A 21,947-nucleotide genomic window follows, 5' to 3' on the forward strand; every position below is an offset into this window, starting at 1 on the left:
TTATGTTAACAAATTCTACTTACTTTCTCTGCGAACCAGCTCCTCTACGGATTCGGAGTTCTTCATTATATCCGTGTCATCGAACTCTCGTGAATGCGATAGTCGTCCACTCTTGCACTTCTTCATAATATCGTCTCGCCCAATGTTTTTAAGAGCCGTTTCTAGAGACAGGATATCGTAGTTCGGCTTGTCCTTATAGAGGCGGATCATGCTCTGCGCCTGCCTTGCAATACTGTCGGTGTTATGGTTGATAATCTCGTCGATTTCCTCCGAATTTATTCCAATTTCGGGGGCCAGTTGAATCCAATCTTTGCCCAAAAGGTTGGAGAGATCAACGATGCGGATGTCGCCAATGTAATGGTCGTTTTGATGTTTGCTCAAACTGAACATTGAGGTCCTGTATGCGGAGGTGACTCGGTCCGAGAAGGCGGTAGTTGAGTCTGGGATTACAGCCTCCGGGAGAACGATGTTCAGGATGCAGATAGGCTGTTGCGGTGGCTCACCCTTGGCCACCTTCGGCTCTTTCATGAACAGTGTGCGACCAACAATGTCAGCATGCTGATCTTTGACTCGCACTGTGAAGGGCAGGCGGTTCTCGCGGAAGGCCTTGAATTGCAGTTGGAGTTGGTCGCCCGACTTGGTGACGGGTACCAGGTTGCCGGCCATTTCGATGTACTGCGGCTTGCCCTCAAGAACCTCTACATCTCGGCTCTTGGCCACCTCTGTGTAGAGCTCGTGCTTCTCGAGTGTTTTATCCTCGCGATCGTCGGTCATGCAGAAGACCCGGAGACGGGCCTCGAAAGGTTCGATCTTCTTGGCGAACACCACAAACTTGGCAATGAACGGCACGTGGATTACTTCCCTGGGTTCAGAGAATGATAAATTTAATATGGTTCTTTCAAAATTATCAGACCAACCACTCACTTGTACAGCTCCGTGGCCATTTTTGTGGCGTCCGAAATGTTGCGACAATCCATCAGCCAGAAACGAGCCGATACGGTGGTCGTAAAGGAGACACAGTCGTTGACAAAAGTCAGGGGCGTGGAACCGGTAACATCCTCCCATTGAGCACGGGATGGTCCGCCTGGCGATGGATTAGTTAGATAGAAGACGGAAAAGGGAAACGTTCAATTACGGATCTGACGGGTTGCACAATGGGCTTTACGCATAGACTACATATATGTATGTAAAAACTCTTGAAAAACTCTACTGTTGTCTCATTAGCAGATAAATATTGAATTAAATTCCAAAATTGTTAAACTAATTTCACAAACGAAACCATAAACTCAACACAAAACTTGTGCATAGAGAATTACGATTGTGTGTGTTAATTACAAAGCAATTAGATGGAATAGGATTGAAAAGTATTATTGTATATAGTTTATGGTATAGTATAAAATCGTATTTAGCGATAAGTATTAGAAATATTGAGTATCTTGTTGTTATGTGTGGCATGGCATGAATGTGGTGAGGTAGGTGGCGTCTGTTGAATGTCGATAGTAATGTGTATTGTGAAGTGTGTGAGCTTATGAGGCACTTTGGTTTCAAGCATATATTTGGTTAGTTTTTTAGGGCTGTAGCATTTACAGAGGTACGAGTACTAGGGTACTTGTTGCGCTTACTTTGAAGCCGTTTCGAAACAACATGCTTAATATTTTGGAAAAACAAATTTTTGGTTTCTCTTGAATGAAAAATAAGTGAGCGTGTCACGTGTTTCTTGTTGTAAATGTGTTCAAACCAACGGAAGTCCCAACGAAACAGAATCAACAAAACAAATATAAAATCATAGAAACTTGAACTGAATTAAAGAGGAATGTATATAAGAATCTTCAACTTGTAAATACATTTTATATGTTTATATTTGTATGGTACATTAACAAAACACCGTTTGTAATAGGATTTATTGAGCTTGCCATAGCATTCGCTTGACTTAAGTTTCTTCCTCAATAATTGACATTTATTCGGTTTCAGAAAAGTTCTCTTTGGTGCCACAAACAGTAGAAATTCAAAATTGATCATTCACATTTGGGTTATTTTTTGAAAAACAATCGATGTACATAATAATATTCTGCTTTGTTTTATAAGAAATAATAAAAACCAACACAAATGGTTAACGCTCAATAAGGAACAGATAAACAAACTACAATCAGGTGCACGGCATTCCAACCGAAAAAGTAATCAAAAACGAAACATAAAGCTTGAGAGCCTTAACAAGTATGATATGTAAGTATGGAGTTAGAATAAGATTCGAATTGGTAACTGAACAACTGAGTAAATCAAAGTAATCTGGCACAAACTGGTGGCCTCGCTTTAAATACGGTTTCAATGGCCCAAAGAGCAACTTTAGTTGGCGTTTAGTTTAGCTTACAAAAACCTACAAACTCTTTAATGAAATTGTGCAGTTTAGGTATATATTTGGCAATAAACCGCGTGCAGTCAGAAAGTCGCTTAGGTAATTCATATTATTGTATGTTAGAGGGGGAGAGGTTAGACAGAGAGAAAGAGAAGGCGGCAAAGACGTTTGCATGACAAGCTTAAGGTTCGTAAAAGTAAATTGGAAAGTTAGCTTACTTCAAAAACTAAGCTGCTTTGAGCTGGAAGCGTTATCTTGGCCTAGAGAACATTGCCAATCGAGTGGGGTCTTGAGCAGGCCCCACCAAACAGAAAGTTAGCCCTGAGCATCTGGTACAGTAAACCCAAAGACGCAGCGCAACCCGAATTTAAGCAAAGAATTCAAAGGAACTGAGGAAATCATCGGGGCAACTTAAAAACAAATAACTGAACGAAACTCAGTAAGAACCAAGGACTTAAGGCATAGAAGTTGAAAAAATTAATTGTTTGAAATATTTGCAATAGTTTCTTAACAAGAGAATTTATCATAAATAAAATATGCAGAATTTTCAAATTTTTTTTGTCAAATTTTCTTCTTGGAATTTGTGGTTTGCCTCATTTTGCAACACAATAATATTATCACTTTTATTATTATTATTATTTTTTTTTGTTTTAGTTTGGCATAGAACGAAACAACTAAATATGAACAAATAACGATTTTATTTTGTAAACAGTTTCAATTTGAAACTTCATACATGTTTGTGAATTTCTGAATTTTTGTATTATTTATTTTAGTATTTGTGACGTTTGAGTCAGTTTTAGTTACCTTTTAGAGACCTTTTCCGAAACACACCTTCAATGGATTGAGAAAACAGAACGGAATGCGTGCACACGTATGCAATGACGCATTAGTACGAAATTATAGAACAATTAAATAGGTTTTCAATCAAGAATTGAATTGAAGTTTGTTTTGTTTGGGTTTGTTTTTGCTCAACACGAAATCGAAATACAAATCGAAATCATTGAAAATCATCAGAACGAACTAAAGCGGTAACGAACGCAAATCGAACAAAGGGTAACGGAACGAACACCGTTTTTGGCACAATGAAGAGACACACTGAACATGACACTGATCTGGGTTGGGATCGAGCTGAAGTATATAGGTGTGGAGTATCTGTATCTGTGGCTGTATCTTTATCTTTTTCTGTGTTGTGTGTGGGTGTCGTTGATGTATGAGCGTATCGGAGGTGAGGGTGGCGAATGCTCTACAACTGGCTAGAGTTCCAAAGGAGTTACGATAGGATACGATACGATGCGGGCTACTGCCGGAACAACCCGTTCATATAACTTATGTTTACGCATCTACTACACAGACACAAGCACAATGTTTCAGATCGGATCGGATGGGACCTACAAACGAATGTCTTTCAATTCAATCTCATTGTCAATACAATTTCAATTTGGGATGTCTCCCCATTGCTTTTTACTTTAGATTTTTATCAATTTCCACTGTACATGTTTGGATATAGTATATATGGCATGTATGGTTTATATATAGTACTACGTTTTAGCACATGAGATACTTGTATTCTAAATGTTATAGACAACCAAAACAAACAACGGAAGCACGTACGAAACTCAACTCAACGAAAGCATATATAGTTACACTCAAGAAATCATAAACAGGAATGAAGTAAATGAAGGCCTGAGACAGAGATATATAGAGATATAGATAGAGAAAGGATGTGGAAGATCGGGGGTATCAAGGAGGATCAGTAATACTCAAAAAACATCAACTAACGTAATGAAAATGTAAGTGGATATACTCGTAATAGTCATAATGGTAATTGGTAATTGGTAATTGGTAATTGGTAATAATAACTGCTTGGATCACATCGTACAAACAACACAAAAGACCGGCTCTTAGCTGGCGGATCGTTAATGGATCGGCTTCAACTTACCTGTGATCGAGCAGAGCAGTCGCAGGGTGGGCGTGTTGCCCGAGTACTGATTGATCATCCCCTGGCTGTGAGCCTTGGGGGCAGGCATGCTGAGGGTGATGGCCTTGTGGAATTTGCGGCGACGCGGCTCGACCGTAACAATGGGGGATACGGCCACGCCGCGGCCCAAAAGCTTGGCGGTGAGATCGGGATCCACCGGCTGGGCCTAGAACGAGTGTAACGGATTTCGGGTGACACTATAGACAAAAATCGATTTACCGGCCACGCTTACACAATACACAGTCATGAGGTGAACCAAAAGGAAACTTAACCAAAATGTACAAACAAAAGTATTTATACGAAATATGCGCTTCTTGTCTGTCATAAGGAAACGAATAAAACAAATAAAATGAAATGAGTCTTGGGCTAAATGGTGAACATTCTCGATTCGATTACAATTCGTTTTTAGTTTTTGTGTTTTTGTACAATGCTTATTAGTTGGATGTATATGCATATCGTTTTCATGGTTGGTTGTATTGAGCAATTGCATGTTTAAGTTAAATTACAGCATAAGTTAACTACAAACCATAACAATGTTCGAGCCCATTTATGTCCCAATAAATTTAGTTATCAAAAAAACTTTGTCTACAACTGAAGAACTAGAAAGGTAACGCAAAACTTTATACAATGTACTAAACTCAAAATAAATTAAAAATTTTGATATGTAGAAGTTTACAGATATCAGGTAAATGCAAATAAAACGTGCGAAACTTTTAACTCATGAGTGGGGCCATTATAAAATCGTTTTTTGCTTACGGCATGGCTAAAATGTTACAACTTCGTTAGGCACTTCAAACCGGACCCAATTGTAACTCTCTTTATATTTTCACCTCTTCTCATTTCTTTTTTGAAAAAGCAATTGAATGAAAAAGTAATCAAATGAAAATTAATTAAAACATTTTCATTGGCATAAATTTTTTGTCGAACTAAATTTATTGGGTAGTACTGCATTTCAGAGAACTTGTAAGTATAATCTTATGCATAAGTAGATAATAATCATAAATAATGTATGAATAGTTAAGAGTAGTTAGCATATAGGTAAATGTATAATATTCGATATAAGTAATTCATATGTCTTATTAAGTTGGACAATTGTTTTTGCTCTTGCTGTTTATAAGCTTGACGAAATTCTGCGATCGGGCAGTCGTCGCTTGATCCATGATCAAATCTAATCGGTTCATATAATTGTATTATTGTATGTCACTGTTTTGCATAGCATTTGTGATTAGGTTAGCATGAGGATACCGATTTAACAATGGCTCCATAAGCTTAGTGCCGTAAAGTTATAAAGTGTGTCTCAATATAATCAAACAAAGTGCACATATTTCATACGAGTAATAACATTTGGAAAAGTCAACTCCAAAGTTGGCTTACAATGGGATATTCATTCCATTCTGGCCACTGTAAACTAACTTTGGAATGTATTATCTACCATTTTTCGCTACACAGATTTTAGGGCGGGTTAACATAGATGGTTATTAGTTACTGGTTGTAGGAGTATTGTTTGTAAATGCTCATTTTCATTTTGGAAAACATTTTTGCATTCTTTTTTGATATTCTTTGGGGAAGTTGTAGATTAAATGCTCGAGTATATATGCTGACCGATAAAGTTTTTTTTGAATTTCCGTTTTTTCGTTTAAGAATAGATATAAGTGGCCCATTTAGTTTACCAGATAAGCGAGAAGCGCTTCTTCTTGGGCACATGATTGACGCTAATCTTGCGCAATTTCTCAGGCGCAACGCCCTTGCGCGGTTTAAAGAGGTTTACCTGTAAGCCGACTTTGATCTTCTTGGTGAGGGCTCCCTGTGGGAAGACGGCCTGCACCTGTGGCACCACTGTGCTGGACACCATGCCGCCCTCCGGCCCAATGGCATGGACCTCCTGGCGTATACGCGATACGACAGCGAAGTACTGAGGGAAGTCGTAGGTGACGAAGCGGCAGACATGGTTGCCAGCCTGCTCCTCCAGTTGGGCGATCTCTGCAACAAAGATCACAAGTTATGGACCACGAAATAGCTAGGAAAACCCACATCCTCACTCACCCTCCGGTTCAAAGCACTGCTGCAGGACATCGTGGATAACCTCCTCGGAGTTGTCAATGGTGTGCTCCCGCCATGTCTCGCCGTTGTCCGAGCGCAGGATAATAATCTCGCGCTCCTTACCACGCAGCGAGGCGAAGTGTGGCACCTCCATGACCACCGGCCCAATGAACTTGGTGGAGCAAGGACCCAGTTCCAGGACACGACTGGCCAGAGCCTCGCCCTCCATCAGTTGAGGCGGATGCATGGTGCGCTGCGGCTTCACGTAGCGACAGGTGACCCGAGTCGGCTGACAGGTGGATCGCGAGGGGATGATCATGCGGACGCCACTGTGCCGACAGCCACGCATGGCCCCTCCACGGGCATCGACCAGGAAGGACACCAGGAAGCTCTTCCAGCTCAGTTTACGGCTGCAAAAGAATCGACAATTATTTGGGGAACGGATTTGTTACAAAATTCATATATCAATCACTATTGCCATTTAAACACAGCTTTCATTATAATAATATCATGTTATAAAAAAAGAAAAAGGATCAACACAAATTAAATACATTTTTAACTAAAAAAATAAATATATAAATAAAAAACTTTTGCTCGGGTAATTCCCAACAAACATTTTATATCGTTATGTTTTCCTAACTTAGAAGAATCTCTTTTAATTCCTTAAAAAAAGGAATTTGTTTAATTTACAAGTGTATCCAAATTATGGATTCAATAACTTTCGACAACTTATCTTCAAAAATTTATTTGGGCATAACTTATTAGAAGAATTTTTTTTATAAAAACACGACTTTCTTCAAAATTTCATTAAGGAATGACCAAACTTCATCAAATAAAATATTTTTATTTACCACTTGGTTCTTAAACTTTATAAATATCAAATTATAAATTAATATTTAAATGGGTTTCGAATCTCCAACATATTTGATAATGTCATCATTGTTTCAAAATGAAAATAAGGAACCAATATTAATACTTATGGAACACACTTTGGCAATTATGGGTACCTCAACTAAAACTTACCCCACATGAGGCGGTTCATCGTGTCCAGATCCATTGGCAATGTACACCCCATCCACAGTGGCCTTGGGCGAACTGCCATAGACCTGAGCCTTGTGTGGACTGATCACCTCCTCACCGATTGTGGGCGGCACTCCAGAGGCATACTCGGTGCTCTGGGTCATCCGGTTGGAGTCCATGCGCTCATCACGGGTCACATCGATTGGAAGCGAGTCGTCGCCTAGGGATTTCATTTCATCAACGGTCAAATAGCGGTATGGTTGATCTGATAGCATATTGTCTTCGCCTAGAGTTTTGATTCGATTTCGATGCGTTTCGAGGGCATTCCGCAGCATTTGCATTTTGTTTAAGCACAAGACAGTCCAATTGGCCATATAGCGTTGTAGTTGTTGTTGATATTTTAATTATTGTTGTTGTTTGGTGGTATTGTTGTTGTTAAAGTGTTGGAATTGTTGTTGGTTGGTTGGTTGGTTGGTATTGTTGAATTGCAGATGAGAGCGCAGTGCATTGAAAGTAGAAGAATGCAAATGAGTTTGATTTTAGTTAAACAATTTCGTAAGTTATACATGCTTCATTTTATAATCGGTATAATAAATATATATATAAGGGTGATATAAAGCTAGCATGACCATTAAATATGAGCATATTACATGGATACGATAATAATGGTGGTAGTATAGATACAGACACAGAAGAGTACATTTTTTCATGCCGCACCCTCAAGCAAATTCGGGTTTTAATTATCTCAGCCTAAACTTTGACAACCCAATCAAAAGTCTCTATGATTTTGGTTAATGTTTATGGAGGTCTGCCTGACAGTGGTATAATATTTAAGAACTATTGCTTACAAATATTTAAAGGTCTTGAATTATATGGTTAAGTCAAGGCTCCTAGCCTAATATTTTTGCAAAATGGTTTCCCAAAAATCTTCTATACTAAACTATATTTAATGGATTCTAAGTTTGTATACATTTTTCTGTCACAAATGGGTTGCACAGACTAAGGCAAATCTAGATTGGGAATCAAAATATTTATCTACACGCTAATAGAATTGCGACATTTTGTTAAAATAATTCCCTGAAAGTATCTTTGTCCTATTAATAGATCATGATTTTTTAAGAAAATATAAAGAAAAGTAACAAGATGTAAGTAGTTTAGAGTCTTCACTCCATTGCCCAATTACAACGTCAAGAAATAGTTTACATTTATACATTTCAGCACCATATAAAGTGCCATGAGAACGCCAAACTTTGGTGGATAATTCATTAAGCCAATCATTTTCCAATCACAGCCAATTTGTGCACTTGATAACGGCCAGCACTTAAGGTAGGAATACGAATACGAGTATACGGTTACGGATACGGATACGGATACGGATAGGGGGTTTCCAAGTGGCCCTGGGCACTTACTGGAGACACAGAGTTTGTCGCCCTGGTAGTACGGCAGATAGACCGGGCCAATGCCGAACTCGTAGCCAGCGTCCAGTTGCCAGTTAGTGTCACCTGACACACACATGAAAGAGCGGGGATTCACTTAAGACTATCGTAATCTATGTAATCTATGGGTTGTGCTAAGTGTCTGTGTGCTGGCTGACTAGCTGGGCAGTGATCTTGTGATCTTGTGGCTTATGGTTAGGGTTTTCGAAGGGTGTTTGGCTATACGTACCGCCCTCTTCCTCGGAGTCGGACATGAAGGACTCGTGCATGGCCTCTGGCGCCACCACGCGATACTTCTCCTCGGCTTGGGCAGGAGCAGCCGCAGCCTCGTCCTCCTTGGTGATGGTTTTCAGCGAGTCCAGGACACTGATGTAGCCCAGTTTGCGGGCAATGTGCAAAGGCGTCTGTCCATTGACCGTCTGGGCATTGGCATTGGCCTTGTGCTCCAGCAGGAGATTCACAATGTGGCAATGACCCTGCTGGGCGGTCTGATGGAGTGGTGTATACCCAATCGAGGTGGCTGCATCCACGTTGGCTCCATTCTGCAGCAAGAAGCGCACCATGTTCGCCTGGCCGAAGTGCGAGGCCACATGCAAGGGAGTGTAGCCCGCCTTGGTGGCCATGTCGATGTTGGCGCCATTCTTCTCCAGGATCTCGGCCACGTTCACATTGTCCTCCTGGGCACACAGGTGCATGGGTGTCAAACCATTCTTGGCCGGATGATTGACGGCGGCCTTGTGCTCGATGAGCAGATTGGAGATCTCGGCATGGCCCTCCTGGCTGCTCAAATGGAGTGGCGTGAATCCGGCCTTGCTCTCGGCATTGGCCAAAGCGCCATATTCCAACAGGGTGGTGGCTATATCCATCTGGTTCTTCCTTGCTGCAATATGAAGGGGTGTGTGTCCATTCTTGGCCGTGGCATGTGGACTGGCTCCCTTTTCCAGGAGCAACAGTGCCACCTGCTGGTTGTTATAGTGGCATGCCACATGCAAGGGGGTTACCCCATTCTTGCCCTGCGCATCCACGTCCGCCTCCTTCTGGAGCAGCAACTGGGCCACCTTGATGTGTCCATATTTGGCCGTCAAATGCAGAGGGGTGAATCCCTTCTTGGTGGCGGCATCCAAGGCGGCACCGTTATCAATTAGCACAGCGGCCACCTAAAGGAGGTTACAACAAAGTCACATACATAAATAAGATTACCAGGTAATCCCACTAAATTACGTGCCAAAAATCAAGTGACCAAAATTTTCTCAAAAAAAATCATAATATAAAATGGTAAAAAAAAGAGTTGCAACATTTATTCAAAAACAAAACGCCAAAAAAAGACAACAACACAAGAGCGAAGGAGACAACTCATAATACCGATACAAGTACAAAAACCAAAAGGCCGAGTAAAAACTTAAAATCAAATGAAAAACTCCTGATGGCGTATCCAAAACAACTGCATCAGGTAAACGGTGTCGATGTGGTCGGTGATCTTTTTCGCAATCAGGTCTTTTACCTCATCCTGGCCCTCCTTGGCGGCAATATGAAGTGCCGTGTACATGTCCTTCGTGGTGGCATCCACCTGGGCTCCATGTTGCAGCAATAGCATCACGATGTCCACGTTTCCCAGCCGCGAGGCGATGTGCAGCGGCGTCTGCTGCTCCCGGGCACGAGCATCCACCTGGGCGCCATTGCGCAGCAGGATGCGAATGATGTCGGTCTGGAAGAGGTCATTGGAATAGAAAGAGCGTTATACTTGTATTTCCACAAATCTTAGGGGTATGTCTTTTGGAGTAAGAACAAATTCGTTTATACTCATTAAATATATGGTTTTCTTATCTTTGAAGAGTGTTTATGTTTTTCAATTGTCGTCCTTAAACAGGTACAGAAACAAAAATTCGAACCTTGAAGATTGGGCCTCTCCATGTTTACATTTCTATATTTATTTCCAAAAAATCATTAGACCTGATTTATAGGAAATTATATTCAATTCGAAAATTTGTATCCTAAATCAAATCGTTCGATGCCCATGTTTAAAAAGGTTTCAAGCGAATCTGTTATAAAGATAGTTCTAACATATGATAAATCTTCTGAAATAAGTTTACATATTTACAAAAAAAAAACACTTTTTTATAACAGCAATGCGGTCATAATTTTATCAAAATATTTCCCTTTCTTTTTAACATTTGGGATTACATTAAATATATGAATCAGAAAAGTGAGGATAAAAAAATGATTTGGTATATTTATTTAAATTATTCCCTTCTCAAATATACAGTCGCAAGACATTCAACTTTGTTTGGTTATTAATTTACATTAAAGGACTCTGTTTTACTTAGCTATTTTTAATTAAACCTTATAAACACCGCTGACTCACCTGGTTGGCCCTGGCGGCCAGATGGAGTGGCGTCTCGCCGCGCACAGTGGGCACATCCGGACTGGCATCGTGCTGCAGTAGATAGATGACGATGTTCATGCAGCCCATGAAGGCGGCCACATGCAGCGGAGTGAGTCCACTCTCCGTGGTGGCACTTATACTGGCCCCATGCCGCAGCAGCAGCTCCACCACCTTCAAGCGGTTCTTCTTGCAGGCAATGTGCAGTGGAGTGAATCCATTCAAGGCCCTTGCATTTGCGTCTGCATTTCGATCCAGGAGAAGCTTGGCCACCCTCACGTGACCGCAGTGGGCAGCCACATGAAGGGCGGTCAGGTAATCCACGGTTACCTCGTCGACGGGAGCACGATGGTACAACAGGATGCGGGCGGCGTCCACATGCTCACCCTGGGCGGCCATATGGAGGGGTGCCAATCCGTTTTTGGTCTTGGCGCTGATGGGAGCTCCCCGTTCGAGCAGCATGTCCACCACTTGCTCGTGTCCCGAACGAGCGGCACAATGGAGCGGGGTGAGTCCATCCCGGGTCTTTGCCTCGATGTTACCGCCTTTCTCCAGGAGCAGGGACACCATATTGGTCTTGCCCCACTTGGCGGCCACGTGCAGTGGACTGATGTTGTGCTTAGCCGAGTAGTTGACATCGGCGCCCTTCTGGATGAGCAGGTTGGCGATGTTCTGGTTGCCATAATGCGATGCGATGTGCAGCGGGGTGAAGCCCGACTTGGAAGTCACGTCCGGATTGTGGTCATTCTGAAACAGCGGAATTAAATAACAATCCGTTATTATTGACAACTTGACGGTTAGACATCGCTAGTTTTAGGTTTCTTATCTTTACCTTTGCAATGTTAAAACAAATGGGGATAATCCCTTTATTGAAATATAACTTGAAATTTCCTAATCGAACCAAATAAAATTGACTGAATATAGGCATTTGAAAAGAAGAATCTGTTCCGAATGATTAAACTAAGTTCGGGTCACCAAAATGATTTCTTTTATGAACTTTTTGGATCTTTTGTGTGTCGAATTGATTACGTTGGGTAGGGCGTAATAGTTAAAAGATAAAAAAACGACTTTTAAGTGCTAAAAGATTTGAATCTTTAAAGTTAGTACTTCAACATTTTCTCGGAAATAAATCCGTTTTGTATTTGCTAACTGCATTTATTGCATTTTTTCAAATAATCCATTTCGGCATCGGTCAAAATGTTTTCTATTAGTATTTGTAAGTGGCAGTAACACCTTTAAAAGGTTTACTTGCAGTATACTCACATCCAGGAGCAAAGTGGCAGCCTTGACGTCGTCCTTTTTGGCCGCAATGTGCAGCGCTGGAAGCCTGACTTTTCCGCGGGTGTCGCTCTCGAGGAGCACGGCCACCACCTTGTCGTGCCCCTGCTGCATGGCCACAGCCAGCGGGGTGAATCCATCCTCGGTGGCCAGACTCTGGTTGGCGCCATTGGACAAAAGTAGACGCACAACCGCATCGTGGTTTTCCTGAGCGGCCATGTAGAGGGGAGTGAATCCATTCTGGGACTGCACATTTACGGAGGCATTGTGCTCCAGCAGCAGCTTCACCACCTCCTCCTGTCCAGCCAGCGAGGCGATGTGGAGAGCGGTGTTGCCCTTCTTGGTGGCACTGTCCACAATCGCCCCACGTCGCAGCAGTTCCGAGACCACGTGAATGTGGCCATCCTTGGAGGCCAAGTGGAGGGCATTTAGGCCGTTCTAGGGGAAACTCATGGGATTAGTAAGGCTCACCAATTTGCATTTACATTCACTATGACTCACCGCATTGCTAGTGTTAATGTCAATATTGTTCTTCAAATGCTCGAGCACTCGCTCCAGATTTCCGGCGCGAGCTGCACGCAGGAAGGAAGTGTTTCCATCGCCCTAAAAGAAAAATAGATTGTAAAGTTAAAATTTAAAAAAATTAAAATTTAAAGTTAAAGTTAAAGGTTTTCAATGAAGTAAAATCTGATCAAAACCATTTCGGTAATCTGAAATCATCAGAGGATCTTCAGTTTAACTAATAAAATGTTATAGAAAAAGTTTTCTGAAAAAATTTCTATATACAAAATTTGAATATATGAACAAACATTCAAAATGCTTATATAGCACTTATCCCAATAATTATTTTCAATAAATGTACTAAGCCAAAATAATTATTTTTTTAAAGTCTTAGTCAAAATAAACTTTTATTAATTGTTAAGTCCTAATTTTACAACCAATGAAAAATAAATTTAGTTTAAGCTAATAAGGGCATATTTTATTTGAAAAATTGAGTTTTAGTTAAAATACATTTTTATTAAAGATAAAGAACATTGATTTATCTGAATTGTTATAATTACCCTAAAAAGAGTTTGTTTTGAAAATGATAATAGTTAAATTCACGGAGGTAGATAATAAGCTTTTGCTGAAAATTGTGTTTGTCTTGGCAAAGGTAGTAATCGAGGCAAAGGTCAACAAAAAGAAATTGCCAGACGGCCTATCAACCGCAGTGCAATATATCTTCGCCAAGTTTCCGTTGCCCTAGAAAATGTAACAAATTTTCAGATAGTTGCGTGCTTAATGCGTATTCATCACCTGGCAGGTGGGAGGTTATAAAATAATGGGATTGTTTGCACATGGAGTTTTATTGATCGTTGCTTGGTTGCGCAACTCCAAGTTTGGTGCCCCGACAAGAAGTGGAAAAGTTATATATTGTTATTATGCACCTGCTCGTTGCCTCAAGTTCACGCCACGACGGTCAAGGCGAGGGGTCACCGGCGCTTTTCCGGCTTTTGGCGCAGGTGTACGAGTAATTCGGTATAACGGCCAACGCCCACCCACTAAAAATATACAAAAAAAAAAACCACCCACCCACACAGCGGAGCTTAGCTGTCGATGGTGGTTTTGTTTATGTTTTTCTCCCCCAATGCTCGCCAGGATTTTCGAAATCGAAAATGACGTCATGTCGCCTTTTCCAAACTGCAACTGGAAGTCGGCAAATCGGAAATTTTCGCACTGGAAGCGAGCGAAAACTCGGTGGAGAGTGACCGCAGCTCAGACACCAGCCAGACCCGCTTCCTGAGCGTTAAGTCCCCTCCATTTCCGCCCAATCCACTGCACCACCAACACCCACCCATCTATCCACATCCACCCACCGCCCTTTGGCAAACAAGGAAGTGTGTGAAGGATATACAAAAGCGGACAAAAAGAAAACTCATTTCACATGCCCTGGGCATACATACGAATTGAAAAGGAGCTGAGCTTGTTTGCCCCGACTGCTTCCTGAACTCTATTTGCTCGACTGCACAGGGAAAATTTTTGAGCAATATTAATTGTCGTCTCTGATTTTCGCCATTTTCAAATTACCACGATAGAATTGAAAAGAACATCAGCAAACTTGGACGAAAATTTTGGTTTCTTGCCATAGTATGATTATATGTAGTATATTAACTTCTTGAAGAAACAATTAGTTTTTGGCACAAAGTATGTTACTTTAATATTCAAAGATGATTAACCAAAATATTAATTTTACCATTAGTGTTTTACATTATCATGCTTTTTTTTATATGTTTTTATTTTTCACAATATTGGCTAATTTGTTTTCAAAATGAAATTGTATATGTATACTCTTATGAACAAAATATGAACAAAATATTTTAAACGCAGTAATAAATGGTTAATGGTTAATGATAAGATATAACTTTCTGTGTATATACTTTAATTTCTTTTCACGATTTGTATCAAAGTTATAGGGACTTTAATATCTTTTTGTAAATAAAAAGTTGAAAATGGTAAGCGAGGATACTTTTCTCTGTCTGTAGGGCGAGGTGATTCCCAGACGTGTTCCAAAAGTTCAAAGGTTCTTGGGCTCGGCCTCGCTCCCCGTTTCCGTCATTGTATAACGAGGGGCTCAACTCGGGCAAATTGAGTGCTCGTCCAAAGGAGTTTCGCCTTGAAGAGCGTTTGCTTTGAACTTGTGTGGCCGAGATGGTACTTGGCAACGAGCTTAACGCCTAATCGAAGTCCGAGTGGCTGTCCTTACCAGGAGCAACAAATAATCTCTTAATGCAGCAGCGAACCCTCAGATGAAAAAGTGAGTCATGTATTATGGATTTTTCCCCCATCTTGGCACGAGTGTCGCATGTCATCATTAGGTTTAACCTAAATCTCGATTACCTTACACTGCTGCCAACAATACACGCACGCACCACACCCAGTTCCGATTAAAAGGACAGTGGTGTAGTGATGGTGGTGCCACTGTGAGCCACCACCTGGCTTCAATGGCCGTTAGTTAGTAAAGCAATTATTTTTAGACCATTGTTTGGTCTTAAATGGGAATCGCCTGCAACGCCCTTCAAATAAATGAGTTATTTTAATGGAGTGAAAAATCAATAAGCTTCGTTGCCAGTGAAAAAAGGGTTACTACCCTTAAGTTTTCCATAAAATCCATGGTTTTATCTCTTGCAACTCCCAGTGAAACCCCTTTTTACCAGATTTTTCCTCAAATTCGCTGCACTTTTTCAGCCAGACAATGAAAAATCGATAATCCGCAAAATGGACGCCAACATGGCTGCCCCCAGAATCTTCACTGTGTGCCCGAAAAATGAAAAAACCCACATGGTGAAAAACCGAGATGAAAAATTCATTTTACCTGAGCTCCATTTTCGGTGACCATTTTTCAACGATTGCCAATGGGAAAATGTCCGCCTCGAGTTTAAGTCTGCGATTAATTGGTGTAGAGAAATTGTGTAAGCGGCGTATGTCGTCACTGCAGATTAGTCATATTTTTTCACTGGCTCTGGGACTTTTCTTCGCCGTAAGCTAAAGCGGAAAATTCGCACTGCTCGAGATTTTTGCTCGAGACCTTTTCCTACTTATGCTGAATATTTAATGCACTCCTATCGATTTTTCCTTAGACTTTATGTAAGCTATATGTACACGAGTGCATGGGTGTGCGAGAGGGTGTGTTCGTACAGGCGACCGAGTCGGTTGTGTGCGTGTCAGTGTCGGTGTATGGGTGTAAATGTCTTTGTGTGTGTGTGTGTCTGATTGGATTCCTGGCTGCTCTCACGGTTCGAGGAGCAGTTTTCGTTTTGCTGCCGTTTTCTTCGATGTTCAACTCCAGACTGGATGCGACAAGTAAAAGTCCTGCCCCGAGTGGTTGAAACTTCAACTGGCAGGACTTCGAAGGACCTGCGCACTCGGCCGTTCCAATTGGAAGGTCCACCCCCAAAATCGGAGGGTTGTTGTTCGCCCTCTGGAACCGGGAGTTCGAATGGAAGTGCCAGCGGAAGCCGGAAAAAGAGGCAGGGCCCAGAACCGAAGGGTCTCCCTCCAACCGACACGTGCCCTTTGTTATTGTTGACGTTTTTATATTACCCAGCACGTGTTTTAAAGGGAACTGAAGAAAAGAGACCTTTTAGAGGTCTGTTGTCAACTTAAATGGATGGCTTTAAATTAAATCTAGACACCATTTTACGGATTAAATGGTTTCTTTTGTGCATATTAATCAATTCACAACATAATTGTATGGTTTTAAGGAATTTGAGAAAAAGTACACATGACAAACCTAGATGTATTGCTTTTTTTGTACAGAAATCCCTTAAAAAAATGAATTTATTTGTATTATAAGGGAGAGTTTTTCTTCTTTCAAAAATCCCCCTTTAAATTTTTCACATTCTAGTTTTGCAGCTTGTAAGCTGCACCTTTCTTATTTTTGTTTGGCAAATAACTCATGTTTGAAAGTTGTTCTAATCCATTTTAAGCGTCCAATATCCATTAAAACAATTTTATTAAAGAAGTATATAAAAGCAGAATTATTATCACCATTATTAAAACAAAGCACAAAGTCTACTCATTTACTAGATTTGTTAATATTATAAAACTTTTAAATTTAATTTAAATTTATAAACTATGGGATTTTGTTTTAATACTACCTTTTAAATTAAATTCACTTCAAATTTAAAAGCAGCTGGAATTGGTTTTGGGACATGTGAATATTTAGACTCATCCTCTGTTGCTTATATTTAAAGTATATAGTCTTGCCAAGCAATAAGATACCTATTCACCCCACTAGCATCACAAATATTTACCCGAGCAGTAATCATCCTGTCCAGAGTGTAACTATTACTATCCTAACAATACCCACATTAATCTTCCCGTCATTTCTCGCACAATAAAATCCGAGACATTAAATTCCACCGACAGTTTCAGTTGGCACACTAGACTAATTAGCTAAGTACACACGAAAAATCATGTGGCAAACATGGAAATGGCCCTGTGGTCCTACCCCTAGATAATCTCCTGGCCCGGAACTCTGTTGACCGAGAGTAAATAAAGGCCGGGCCGAGTGCACACAATCCACAGTTGGTTGACGGCTGATGGATGATGGGTAGGTTTCCTTCCAGCTGGGGATTAACTTTTGCGCAGACGCACCGCACCACTGGATGTTGTTTACTTCCCATTTCGAACTTGGGTTCGTGTTCGGATACGTTCAATTCGAAAATCACACCCCGAGAATCACCGAATCACCCACCCTCTTTGGCAACACATAAAAAGGTCGAAAATCCCAATCGGATGCGTATGCATTCCCGGTCACGTTGTGCCAAGTAAGGCAGAGGCAGTGCCATTAATTTGGGTTCTTAGACAGGAAACCCACCCTTCCGAGAAGGAAGAAGCCCCTGCTGCCATCATAATCCACCCTTCGAGGGGTTGCATAAAATTGCATTTCAAATTGCATCGTGACCGGGACAAATTGTGCAGTAAATAGAGGAATGAGTGTGCGTGAATCACGTTGCAGGTAATTAAATGGGCTAAAAGGGGTTGCAACTTGGCCGGCAAGGTGGCAGCCACATTTTGAATTTAATTAAAGAGCTTCCCTTAGCTTGGCCTTTATCGCCTGGCCAAACAATGGCCTGTTTGTTTTGTTTTTTAGCCGGCCGAAGGGGTTTCCTGTTCGCACTTTAAAGCCAAAAGCCCATCGAGTTGGTCTGAAGGAAGGGTTGGCCCGAAACCAAATGGCTTATTCGCATGTCACAAGGCACTCCAGCAATCGTTATACACTCTCAATTCCTGGCTATTGTCATTTGTTTATGGTTCAATTAATAATTTAAAGGGGTATTCTGCCTTTGCTCGCAAGCAATTGATAGGTTTTTAATTACTTTTCCTAGCCTTAGGCAAGCTTAAGATTTCCCCAAGGGAAATAAAAATGGCACGAGTTGTTTTGAAAACAGCACCAGAGTACGGGTTGTTTAAATACAACTATTGATTATAACATTTTCAATTGAATTTTAAGTCCTCACAATTGCCTTGCATTTTTTTTGATATTATTTAAAGAATTCTTTCGTTCTGAAAATGTAAGGATCCAATTATTTTTGGCATATACTCATATAACTAAAGATTTGTGAAAAATGTAAGGATCCAATTATTTTTGGCATATACTCATATAACTAAAGATTTGTGAAAAAATTAAATTTCATAAAAATTTAATGACCATATCATATAGACATATTTTAAAATGAGAGGTGTCATTCATTATAATAATTTCATTAATGTGTTTAATAAAATTTTGATTTAAAAATATTGGTAAGCAAAAACAGGCGTAGTTTTAGACAAGAACACTTTATATTAATTTTTGTAGAAACTGGTAAAAGAGTATTCATAAATCGATACTGTTTAAAAGTTGCTTAAACCTCCCTTCATTTAAGTTAATATTTGTGTTAGCATCGAACTCGCGGTGGCTTGTCGTCAGGAATATGATATTTCAATGACCCTCCCCGGAGCCCCTTTAAAAACATCGTGGCAGGAATGTTTTGGGGCAATGCCTTCGGTAAATTACCACCTAGATGAGCTGATTGCCCATAATTCTTTCGACCTCAAAAAAAGCAACGCAAATTGGGCACGCCAAAGTCGCCATATCGTGGGTAATTTTTAGGGGAACGGGAGCAGAAAATGGAAACATTTTCACCGTGTTCAGTTCACTGCACCCGAGGGACGGAGTTTGGCGAAAAGGAGAACGTTACACGCACAAAATTATGAAAAATGTAAAAATTCCTCGCACGATTCGCTGGCCAATTTGGCTGTCGGATTTGTGTTTATTTTTATAGGGCGACCCAAAACAGATGCTTGGCGGGTTATTTTTTTTTTTGCGGAGCTACCCACCGCATTATATAAATTTGAATCCAAGGTGTAGCGAAACTTACGCCCAAACTCTGCAGCGATGGGAAGCGTTTCTTTAGCGTCTCCATTAGCCCAGATCACCCAGTTTATCCAAACTTTTGGGGGCCAATAAAATGAAATATATACGCGTATATATCTAAATATTGTCTAGAGGGCCTCACGCGCCAGCCGCACCGAGCGATTTGAGTCGTTTTCTGAATTATTTTCGAATGCGCCCCGTCGAAGTAGAGAGCCCCCAGAACAGATAGCAATATAATAGACCCGAGAACAGAGACCAGACATCGGACCATGCCAAAGTAAAGAGTGCGATAAAGAGAGCGTTTAGCTATGTTTAACGTTTAGCATGTTGGCTATTTATAAAGGCCAAACAAACCGCGAAGATTGCGAAAAAGAGCTTTTGCCTGTTTGGCGACCCCAGGGTATTAGCCGCCCGATTTGATGCCTTGGAGATGCCAGGCGCCAGCAGGAGTTGTTAATGCCCACGCAAGGACGACGGAAGCGTACTACCGATGACTCACTTGGCATTGGACACAGTCGGTCCAAGGATTACTATTGCGTCATCGCTGGGATGGGATGTTTTGGGGTTGGGCTGAAGTTCTGCTCCAAGATGATGCCTCAAAAAGTTGTGATTCATTGTTACATTCAAGGATGATTTATCTAAGCTAACATGCTAAAGTTTTTTCCGAGCGAAAGTTGAAGACACTTTTACTGCCTTGAGTAATCTAGAGGTGACCTCAACCAAATACAATTATGATACAAGAATGATACAATTTCTTATATTCAGAAATTATCTTAGTATGTTGACCTCCAAATTTGACCTCGTAGAGATGAAGATTAAGATCTCGTTTTAACATAGTCTATACATTTATTAGTTTTGGAACACGAATTTCCCATTTACATCAAGGAAGTCATCCCTCCAAGCATTTTGAATATGACCTCAAATTATAAATAGTCATAAAGTTTTATAGAATGTACTTATCATTTAATGATATTTACGTTTCTCTTGAACATTAAGTGTAAACGAAAATAAAATATGGAAACTTATAAAAATGGCTTAAACTTTAACGACACTAACCCATTCCGGAAGGCAACTACGTGATGACCTCTAATTTCGTCCCCTTGGACTTCTGCTCACGTGACTATCTATAATTGGGAACGACTAACCCATTCCCATGTTCCCAATGATGTAATCCTGGACAGGACAACTCACCGCACTCTGGTGTCCTGTGGGGCAGTGCTCGTGCTTGTTGGGATGGTGGTGGCCCTGCTGCTTCTGGTTGGTACCACCATTGGCTCCCTCGTGGTGGAAGATCTGCTCATGCTGGTGCTGGAAGTACTCGTAGTGGCCCACATGATCCGGGTGGTGCTCCGCCGGCGGAGAATGGATCCTCGAGGGCGGACTGTGGTGCTGCGCCTTGGGGGCGTGGCCGCTGGTGGTGTGATGCGACTGCTTTTGCGTCGTTTGCGAATGGCCACCAGCTCCCCCGTGATGACCACCACTGGAGTGGTGCTGGTGACCATGTCCATGGCCACTGTGGTGGTGATTGTGGGTGGGCGGCGAGGGCATGTTGTGACCAGAGTGGGGCAGATGCGACGAGTGCTGCACACCCACCTGATGTCCGTGGTGGTGGGGCACATGACCTTGGGACGCCTCCATCAGAGTGGGCTGGATGTGGGTCACAAACTGGGCCATCTTGCCGCAACCTTCAACTACTGCTCCCTTTTTTTGTGTGTTTGGTGCGGTTTGGGCTTAGGTAACACTTGTTTAATTTTTCACAGCTCCGCGAGGGGTTTTCTTGGTATGGTATGGTGGGGTGGCACTTTTATATGTATCCCAGAAATGGGAGTGGGTAGCACAAAAAACACATACACTATGGCAGACTTGCGGACGCGATGTGGGCAACGGGGGATTTAGGTTCGGAGCGTGGACAACCTTCTCGCAGGAGCAATGTCAAATGACTGACTGGCAGGCAGCCTAGAACCAGCTATCCCAGTTGTGCCTTAGATGCCACAGGACTTTCCACCCGCCGTCGCACCACCCGAACCACTTCGGCTCCAAATCGGGTGCATGTTCGTCGTCGTCCTGTCGGAAGAGCTTTAACCGGACCCAGTTTTATGCGCCTGGCTGATAAGAGATGCCCCGCTCCCACGGCTGATTGCGATTTTGGATGGCTGCGGATGCTGATTTAATGATGCCTTCGTGCCTGGCCACGTAGTGCTCTGTTTTTTATATCTGGCTGTCAACTGTGTCACGGACTCCCAATTCGTTTCGCTGGAGATTTTTCGGGCGATGGAGGCGGAGAAGGGCAAACACTCTGTGTATATCACTCTGTTATTTTTAACGCAGCCAGAGGAACATGTTTCGTCTATTTGTGTCAAGCGCGAAAGTATGCTCCAATTTTCAAGGGCCTAACAGGTGGCAAGAGGAGCTCTCGACTAGTTTCTACTCTGTACATTGATAAAAGAGTAAAATAGGCTTACAATTGTGTAAAATAAATCCCTGCTTCAAATAGTTTAAATAAAATGTTTGTACAAAACGATAAAGAGATTTAAAATTAAAATTAAAGTTAAAAAACAATTTTT

General features: G+C 41.5%; 2 protein-coding genes across 2 annotated transcripts in view; both read right to left on the bottom strand.

Annotated features, from left to right (window-relative positions):
* LOC108050550 (titin-like) overlaps positions 1-4,578 on the bottom strand; it is a 40,437-nt gene extending 35,859 nt beyond the window's left edge. Inside the window, exons 1-4 of the mRNA XM_044456773.1 lie at positions 4,564-4,578; positions 4,293-4,497; positions 925-1,084; positions 24-862 (exon numbers count right to left, since the gene is read on the bottom strand). Coding sequence (XP_044312708.1) covers positions 24-862; positions 925-1,084; positions 4,293-4,497; positions 4,564-4,578 — 1,219 coding nt within the window. The remainder of the gene's footprint in view (positions 1-23; positions 863-924; positions 1,085-4,292; positions 4,498-4,563) is intronic.
* A 4,098-nt stretch (positions 4,579-8,676) lies between these two features.
* Positions 8,677-21,057, bottom strand: LOC108050557 (ankyrin-3-like). Its single transcript, XM_044456774.1, has 8 exons — positions 20,575-21,057; positions 12,987-13,088; positions 12,471-12,923; positions 11,190-11,954; positions 10,284-10,532; positions 9,057-9,984; positions 8,801-8,893; positions 8,677-8,711 (listed from the first exon to the last, which is right to left on the bottom strand). The coding sequence occupies exons 1-8, from the start codon at positions 21,055-21,057 to the stop codon at positions 8,677-8,679; spliced, it is 3,108 nt and encodes a 1,035-aa protein (XP_044312709.1).
* Positions 21,058-21,947: the final 890 nt, after the last annotated feature.

This window comes from Drosophila rhopaloa, unplaced genomic scaffold (genome assembly GCF_018152115.1).
Source record: "Drosophila rhopaloa isolate 14029-0021.01 unplaced genomic scaffold, ASM1815211v1 contig_150, whole genome shotgun sequence".
NCBI classification, from domain to species: domain Eukaryota; kingdom Metazoa; phylum Arthropoda; class Insecta; order Diptera; family Drosophilidae; genus Drosophila; species Drosophila rhopaloa.

Excerpts from the sequence above, each read along its gene's own strand:
- LOC108050557 (XM_044456774.1), bottom strand. The coding sequence starts at position 21,057 with ATGGCCCAGTTTGTGACCCACATCCAGCCCACTCTGATGGAGGCGTCC. Across the intron at positions 8,894-9,056 it reads CGACTCCGAGGAAGAGGGCG|GTGACACTAACTGGCAACTG; the intron begins GTACGTATAGCC and ends TGTGTGTGTCAG. Across the intron at positions 8,712-8,800 it reads CGACAAACTCTGTGTCTCCA|TGCTGGCCGTTATCAAGTGC; the intron begins GTAAGTGCCCAG and ends TCCTACCTTAAG.